Below are 9,127 nucleotides of genomic sequence, written 5' to 3'. Positions count from 1 at the left end.
ATCGCCAACGAAGCCGGATTCCAGCCCAGTAGTGACATCCTCCCACAGGACCACCCCCTGCCCGAGCACGTTCACGAGCTCCTGCGCATTGCCGACGAGCAGCGTGCCCAGGGCATCAGATTCGACGACCAAGGACATCGCTTGTAGACAGATAACGAAAAAATTATAGTCCCATAACATGTTCTTCCGAGACGCTCATCTGTGATCCCTTCTTTTTGTTGTTCGAATAAAACTGTTTTGATGCAACGGAGGCCTACTTTTTATTCTCCCTCGCTCTTTTTATGGAAGTGTGGTGACGTGTTCTTCTTTTCCACTGTTGGTATCGTATTATAAACGCATAGATTCCGTTCTTTGGCTATGCGCTAAGATCAAATAACTTGCGCATTTTTTGTGGTGTTTAAATAAATAAATTTCTGTGTTCTTTTCAGGTATCGGGTGTCTTTCAATCTATCATATTTGACTAATCTTCATTTCGTTTTGAAGTTTACTTAAACTCCAGCAAAGGTTTGAAACAAAAAATCCAAATGTAATAATACAGGAAATGTTCTTAACCTCATAAACTTATACAAATACACACGGATTGTTGGTACGCATTCTGTGATGTTATAAGCTACTCAAGGTTAAGTATATCTTAGTTTAACAAGACCACTGAGCTGATTAACATCTCTCCTAGGGCTGGCCCGAAGGATTAGATATTTTTACGTGGCTAGGAACCAATTAGTTACCTAGCAACGGGACCTACAGCTTATCGTGGGATCCGAACCATATTATATCGAGAAATGAAGTTCTAATCACCAGAAGTAAATTCCTCTGATTCCACGTTGGCAGAGTGGGGGATCTAACTCGCGACTACCGAACCGGTAGGCGAGCAAGTAACCCACTCGTCCAGTGAGGAAATAGCTAATCAAGGGCATTATTTGTAACCAGGTTAGCCTAGTTAGCTAAGGAACAGATGTATTATATAATTCATCTATATGCATATAGATATATAGTACACACACATATGTATATATATATATATATATATATATATATATATATATGTGTGTGTGTGTGTGTGTGTGTGTGTGTGTGTGTGTGTGTGTGCGTGTGCATTCATGAAGCAGAAAATGTTAGGAAATGAATTAGGGTATGAGCTGATATGGAAAAACAGTATTGTAATATTATGCTTGGGTGATTTGAGGATGTAGAGAGATTTGCAGAAAATAATATATATATATATATAATATATATATATATATATATATATATATATATATATATATATATATATATATACATATTTTATATATATAAGACGTACGAAGAGCCAATGAGCTGGGAAATATATTATGATAAAGAAAGAAAGACAAAAAAGCAACACTGAAAAAGCTTGTCGAGTTCCAGGTGAGAGTCCCTGGTTCGACCTCAGGTCGAGAACAAGTGATTTGGGCCCTTTTTGGGAAAAGTATTGGCCTTTAACATGTTTGGTTTGTCGAGTTTGGTAGATCTTTGGAACACGTTCTTGCAAGAAGAAGTATATATATATATATATATATATATATATATATATATATAATATATATATATATATAGTATGTATGTATGTTTTTAGCCACAGCAGATGCACTGACTTCACTGAATATGCGAATACCACAAGAAAATGATAGGAGGAAATCCAGCCGCTTTCGTCTTTACTAAGACATCAAGGAACGTTCATTGACGATGTCTTAGTAAAGACGAGAGCGCTTGGATTTCTGTCTATCATATTCCTGTGTTATTAGCTTATGTATGTATGTATTTATACATGTATGTATATGTATATATACCAAATATATGTATAACGCCTCAGTGGCGTGGTTGCTATGGTGTTGGCGTCCCACCTCGGTGGTCGCGAGTTCGATTCTCGGCCATTCCATTGAGGAGTGAGAGATGCGTATTTCTGGTGAAAGAAGTTCACTCTCGACTTGGTTCGGAAGTCACGTAAAGCCGTTGGTCCCGTTGCTGAATAACCACTGGTTCCATGCAACGTAAAAACACCATACAAACAAACAAAAAACATATATATGTATGTGTATATTTATACTTACCGACTCACATGCAATTATATATGTGCATACACACGTGCACACACACGCATATATATAGATGAATATATATTCATATATTTAGCTAAGCCACAGGCAAATTAAAATGAGTACCAAGCGCTTCCGTGTTATTTCAACACATTTTCGAGGTGCAACGCTGAAAACACCGAAAACATCTAAGAAAGCAAACATTAAAGCTAAATAAATGGCAACACAAGTATTCAAAGTCCGGTTAAAACCAGTCCAGAAGGTACAAATATTTTTAACAACATTCAATAAGCAATTTTTAATCAAAGCAGATGCAATAACATTTCTACGAGTTATATTGTTGCAGTATAAAACAACTTTCGTCCCTTCCCAATGAATCTTATGATTAAAATTATTAGTGCGGCCTTAGCTATATATATTGTCACACGCTACTTAAGTTTATATATATATATATGATGTTATATACATATGTAATATATATATGTCTATATATATGTATATAATATATATATATATATATATATATATATCTATATATTATATATATATATATATATATGCAAAAAGAAGTTCTACTTTTCCTGTACACCTTAAAGAATCTCCTTATGGGATTGTTGATTATATATGTACATATATAGTATATATATATATATATATATATATATATATAGTATATATATATATATATATATATAATAAATATATATAATCAACAATTCCAAAAGGAGATTCTTTAAGGTGTTTAGAAAATGTGGATCTTCTTTCTTGAAAACTAAATACTCATTTCTTCACAAAAGCACCAATTACCAAGAAGACCATTAGATGCATCTTATTGCAGGATACTTAAATGTTAACGAAAGCTATTCAAGCGAAACTAAACGCAGATGAGTCGTAGGCTTTGGAAGTTTCTAATATGGGGTCTAAAGCAATCTATGACCCGTGGTGACCTCTGTCAGTGAGTCACAGGTCATCGTAGGCAAAATCATTGTCCTTTTCTCGTTTAGACGAGGCTACTTGACCTTCAACTAAATTGTCGTTGTTCACACAAGCTTACACCCTGTCTGGAGAGAGAGAGAGAGAGAGAGAGAGAGAGAGAGATTTGGGGTTCAATGTGAGGATAGTATTGAAGGAGGATCCATATTACATCAGTTGATTTTCCTCCAATACCATCTTTCTACCAAATTCTCTCTCTCTCTCTCTCTCTCTCTCTCTCTCTCTCTCACGCAGTTGCCAACCTTGGTCTGGTATAATTGAGAGATTGATTATACTGGCGCCCATATGCCAAACGATAAGTATTTTCTTCTCTTCGTAAATTCTGCAAAGTAATGACAACGGAGACAAGTAAAAAAAAATGCGCCGAATTTTTCGGCGTAATCGAGTTTTCTGTACAACATATGCATAATGCTGAATCAGCCGCAGCTTTCCTATAGCGTATTCAGACGCCCGACCATAGCTAAATTTATCCTTAAATAAGATAAAATCTACAAAGGCTAGAGGGCTGCAATTTGGTATGTTTGATGATAGGATAGTGGTTGATCAACATACCGATTTGCAGCCCTCTAGCCTCAGTAGTTTTTAAGACCTGAGAGTGGACAGAAAACGTGCCATCTAAATAGTTTTCTTTTACATAAAACTAAATTCACTTAAACCTACTGATTTTTATAAGCCTATTCATGGCAAATATCAAACTGAAGAAAAAAAATACGTAAAGCTTTTCGAATAACAGGATAGATTTGATTCGTCGCTTTTCATATATCATTTGTCAAAGCTCTCAGACAACAAGAATAAAAATATTTCACGCCCCCAGGGCAAGACGCGTCTCCATCGAAACATCTGACCTCGAAGCTGACCCGAGAAATGCAGCAGAAGAGGAATCATCATTCCAGAGCCGCCGCGTCCTTGAACGTGAAATTGTGGAAATGTTGCCCCGTTTGTGTTTGTGCACGATGACACAGTCACGAATCTCGCGAGGACGTTTCTGTTCCTGTTTTTTTTTTTTTTTTTTTTTTTCATTTAACCTTATCTCTGCCTCTCTTCGGTAATTCTAAAGAATAGTTCCGCACAGACTGCAAGGAACGTAACCGCGGATACGACATCCACTAGGGATTTCGCCGTGTTTAGTAATGGCCCCCGGGGGTTAATTACAGTCGTCCGAATAAAAATTACTAAAAATTCTTGTTCAGGAGGTAAAACTGCATAGAAAACCGCAACTGCCATAGTCTTGACCGCTGCGGTATAGTACTGTAGATCTTTCTGGCTTGTAAGATAATCCTTGTATGTATTTATATAGTATGAATTTAAGCTACAAATGTTCTTTCAATATCCAATTCGCTCTACCTCGGAATTAATATATTTTTATATATGTTAACCGAAGCGGAATTTTTTAGTTGATAATAATTTCGTCCTCCCGTGGATTCGAACCAGGGGACAGACAGAGGAGACATCAGGACTTCAGTGACATCACCGACTTGGCCAACATGTGAGGTAGGGCGCATTGGATATTAAAGGACATTGGTAGCTTAATGTATATGAATCATGGTGATGTGATAAAAATTCGTATATAGTATGTAGTATAATATATATATATATATATATAATATATAGATATATCTAATAATTAATATATATATATATTATATATGATATATACTATATACATATATATATAAAACATATATTATATATAATATATATATATATATAAAAATATATACATACATGTTATTATATAAATTAAATATATATAATATATATATATTATTAATATAAGTAATATAATATATGTATATAAGTATATATTATAATATATATATCATACGGTATAGATATATATATATATATATAGTATATATATATATATATATATATATATATATAGATAGATAGATAAGCGGCCAGGTAGATATATGTTCTTAATCAAGTCTCCCTTGCCATTTCTTCCTAGCCCCAAAAATTCGCAGGTGTCCACTTATAACTGGGCAGACAGGTGTGTGGTAAACAGGAATCATCCAATGACTTAACAGACGCGAGGCAGAGTACTCGTAGAAAGAGAGAGAGAGAGAGAGAGAGATAGAGAGAGAGAGAACCTACTAATCATAATATTCATAAAGTCTATGTAGATTCATCGCCGCAATAAACTTCGTATTTCTCAAAAATCTGAAATTTTTAAAAATAAGTTTTTCCACTGAAATCCTCGGACGCCAGGAAAGGAGGCTTGAAGAAACGACCATCCACATCATTCTCTATCCAGTTCATCATAGATATCCAGGATATATATATATATATATATATATATATATATATATATATATATATATATATATATATATATATATATATATATATATATATATATATATATATATATATATATATATATATGTATATATATATGTAATGGGGAGATTCCCGCATTACTTATCAGGTAACGTGCAGCACGAACGGAAGGCAAACCAACACACCAGTATTACACAGCCTCTCTCTCTCTCTCTCTCTAAGGCTCTCTCTAAGGCTCTCTCTCTCGTCTCTCTCTCTCTCTCTCTCTAAGGAATCTCTCTCTCTCTCTCTCTCCACCTCTTTCTCTCCATTCTAACAGGTAATGAAAATGAGAGAGTCGCGTCATAACATTAACATTTATTAACAATGAATAAATAATTAATCAATCAAGTAATCAAGTCTTACAGACTAACTCAAAAAACCCCGAACAGTAAAATGTCTAACAGTAATGGTTGTCACCAAAAAGTCTACACCCATCTGGGAACTCTTTGTCCCCCTCCATTGCCAGTTCCGCCAGAATCGTCTGTTTCAAAGACACAGAACACATCCCGGTAAGTACACACACAAGATTGACAATCATAGGTTAAATATTGGATATTCTTAAAAATGTCAAACAGACAACAAGCCGCTCTTTGGCTAAAGTAATCTTAACACTTACCCAAGCAACCGGACAACTTAAACACTATGTCACAAAAACTCCCCGGTGAGCACCACGGCATCTTGGCTTTGTCTCTAAGACCCTCTATCAAAATCCCCCCATAGACTTGCGTATGAAACTATTAAAGGGAAGAGGCGCACTCGCACATACGAACACACAGTTCGTTAGCGCCTCACGATTCTAGCTGCATCCAGTTTCTCAAAGGCACTTCGAGAAGAGTTCATAAACTGTCGTGCATTGACTTGTCTAACTAAGCATTTTTATCTCACGCCATCCCTAGAAACTCATTGTTCAGCTACTCTCGGGTCGTTGCTTCTCACTGTTCTTCACATTCCATAGGTCACAGAGAACACATGAACAATATATTATTAATCAAAAACCCTAGGCATTTCATATATATATATATATATATATATATATATATATATATACATATATATAAATATATATATATGTGTGTGTGTGTGTGTGTGTGTATGTATGTGTGTATATATATACATATATATATATATTTATGCTCAGACATCTCAACATTACATCCGCTAACGCTATATGTATATAGTATGTAGTATGTATATGACTATGTATATATATATATATATATATATATATATATATATATATATATATATATATTATATACATTAGTACTTAATTTTACTTACTTTCTATATTTTGACGTTTTTATGGCCGCCTTTTATTAGATGGAATTCTGTTGTATCAGAACATTTTTACCAGGCATATATACTGTGACATTTATAGATCGTTCGTCTACCCCGCAATTAATTAATTAATTCGATTTGGAAAACGGCAGCCATTTCTTTAGAATATCAGCTGATTTTTAGTAAACGCGGGAAACCCAAAACCCGCCAGCTAGAGATAGGAAGTTCCCCAGTTGGGGGAAAAGAGTCTTTTATCAGCTGTAGGGACGTATCTCAAAAGGGAAGGGTGTAGGCAGATTGGTACTTCTTAGACCTATACCTTAAGCTCTCTTTCCTGTGACCCCTCTGCTGGCTGTATGCTTGTTTTCCAGGATTTGCCTTGATCGTGGGGGGTTAAGCTGACCTCCAACCCCCAAGCAACCCAACTGAATTCTGTCTCAGTCGGCTGCGAGACGTGATCTCGGACAGAGGTCAAATTACCTGCCTGCCTGTTAGGCCTACCCAGGGTGTGAGTGGCGCGCCGATGACCCAGGCCTCAGACAAAGGGGGCCAACATTTTCTACAAAGAGCCACTGAACACGACATCCAGGTACGTCTTGTGAAACAACATATTGCCAGTCCCTTATCACCTATTATAATTTTGATCCTCATTCTCCCAATTCAATTTCCAGCAACAAAAGGAATTCATCCCTTTGTTCCCTCTCACTGCCTCATGGCCACATGCTTCCCCTTGTGTGATCGTCCCAGACCAATGGAGTCATTGCATACTTCAGTGAACCCTTAAAAGTTCCTTCTCCCCAGTATTAGAGAATTAATTAATCAAAGCAAGAAGTCATTTTTTCTTTTATCTCGTTTAATCTGGGATTCGTTTTCCAGATTCCATGAGTCACGTGCCGTCTCTGCCCGCAAGTGTGCATTACCCCAAGTGAATGAAAATCAGCTTGAATTGAATGAGACTATAAGCCCCAACGTGGGGGCCAATATCATTTACCTTTTCTCCAGCCCAGCACGGGCCTTTTAGTAAATAAATAGTTGTTAAGTAACGAGCTGAGTTTTCTGGCGACCTTCCCTCTAAAGAAATTAATAATAACTTTCAGCTTACGGTAAGTTAAAGCAATTCCCTCTTGAAATCCCTAAATTACTTCCGTTTACGTATCTAGCCTCTCTCAAGGCCGCTATATACGTAAAATTGGCGAATCTTGCCTGGATTGAACCTAGCTTGCTTAAAAAAAACTTGTAAATCGCGTTATCCGTTTGTAAAACATAAACTGTAAATTATTTTACAAAAAGCAAATCAAGCACACTTGCAGGGAAAGAAGACACACTGGCTCACGGTAAGGTATTCCATTCATTAATATGATTATTCTATAACCTATGTTAGATTAAGGTACGTTTAAGTATTTTTATTGTAAAGTGGTTTAAACAAATGTGAAGGTAGAAATCTTATTATTGTAACGGCCAGAGCGCCGAGCGAATTCTGTTTTGTAAATCGCATTGTTGTCGTAGGAGCTTACACGAACACGTGTGCAGATAGATGCCAGAAAGGACCAGATCAAACTAGGAAGTGCTTTGCCAGGGTTTATTGCTGTATGAGAAAGCCTAGCTAGTTAGGAGTGTTTTACTAATAGTTACGGCAAAAGAAGTGTACAATTCTTTTGTCTGTGATATGTTAGGGAATCCATTTTTAACTTAGTTTTCATTCCAAGTGTTGGTAACCGCTACCTCTCAGCTAATTCAGCTTAGCGCACTTTCGCGCCTGCGCGGTCTCAACCAGCCTTCGTTTTCGCTCACAGCGGCAGCCATGTTTTTATCCCTTTCAGAATTATCTAAACCATTTAAGCAAAGTAACGTAAGTCTCAAAGTTTTAACGTAAAAAATATCAATCTCGGTACTAGTATCTATCGTCCTGCCAGAGAAATTAACGTAATTCGCCTGGAATAAGAAAGTAGAATTTTGTGTTGTAAATTGCCTTCGCATTTACAGAGAATCAGCTGATTCGCCATCAATGCTAGCACACCGTGGTGCTAACCCGCTCTTCTCGCCTCACGTGTTTCACCTCGCATCGCTCACTCGCGCGCTGAGCGAAAATTTCATTTCACTTAACGTAACCTCATTCACAATTGTTGCTAACATCGTTTTAAAATCCTTACCGTCATTTCACTGTTCACAGGGACCTAGTAATCTTACATAAAGTTAACGTAAAACGCGTCGTTGTAAAATTCATATTGAAACGCAAATCATTTCATAAGCGCAAGCCGCTACTATTAGCGTAAAAATCGTTCAACGCGAGCGTGTTATCATTTTCATAAAACGTTATCCAAAGCAATTCTTTCATTTCACGTTAACGTAAGTAAATCATTTAACGCAAGTTGCGTCATATTAAACTAACATTAGTAGTTCAATTCAAATATAAGGGAGTTCATTCATATATCATTTTTCACCCTCTCCGAGAGAGAGAGAGAGAGAGAGCGAGAAAA

The 9,127-nt window shown here is 36.3% G+C and overlaps 1 protein-coding gene across 1 annotated transcript in view; it reads left to right on the top strand.

Moving 5' to 3' along the window:
- LOC135200134 (cuticle protein AMP1A-like) overlaps positions 1-250 on the top strand; it is a 1,392-nt gene extending 1,142 nt beyond the window's left edge. The window contains exon 3 of the mRNA XM_064228469.1: positions 1-250. This exon is cut by the window's left edge and continues 40 nt beyond it. Coding sequence (XP_064084539.1) covers positions 1-147 — 147 coding nt within the window. The 3' untranslated portion in view covers positions 148-250.
- The last annotated feature ends 8,877 nt before the right edge of the window (positions 251-9,127 follow it).

The sequence above is a fragment of the Macrobrachium nipponense genome, chromosome 26, assembly GCF_015104395.2.
Source record: "Macrobrachium nipponense isolate FS-2020 chromosome 26, ASM1510439v2, whole genome shotgun sequence".
In the NCBI taxonomy this organism is placed as follows: Eukaryota; Metazoa; Arthropoda; class Malacostraca; order Decapoda; family Palaemonidae; genus Macrobrachium; species Macrobrachium nipponense.
This window is presented reverse-complemented; position numbering and strand designations above follow the sequence as displayed.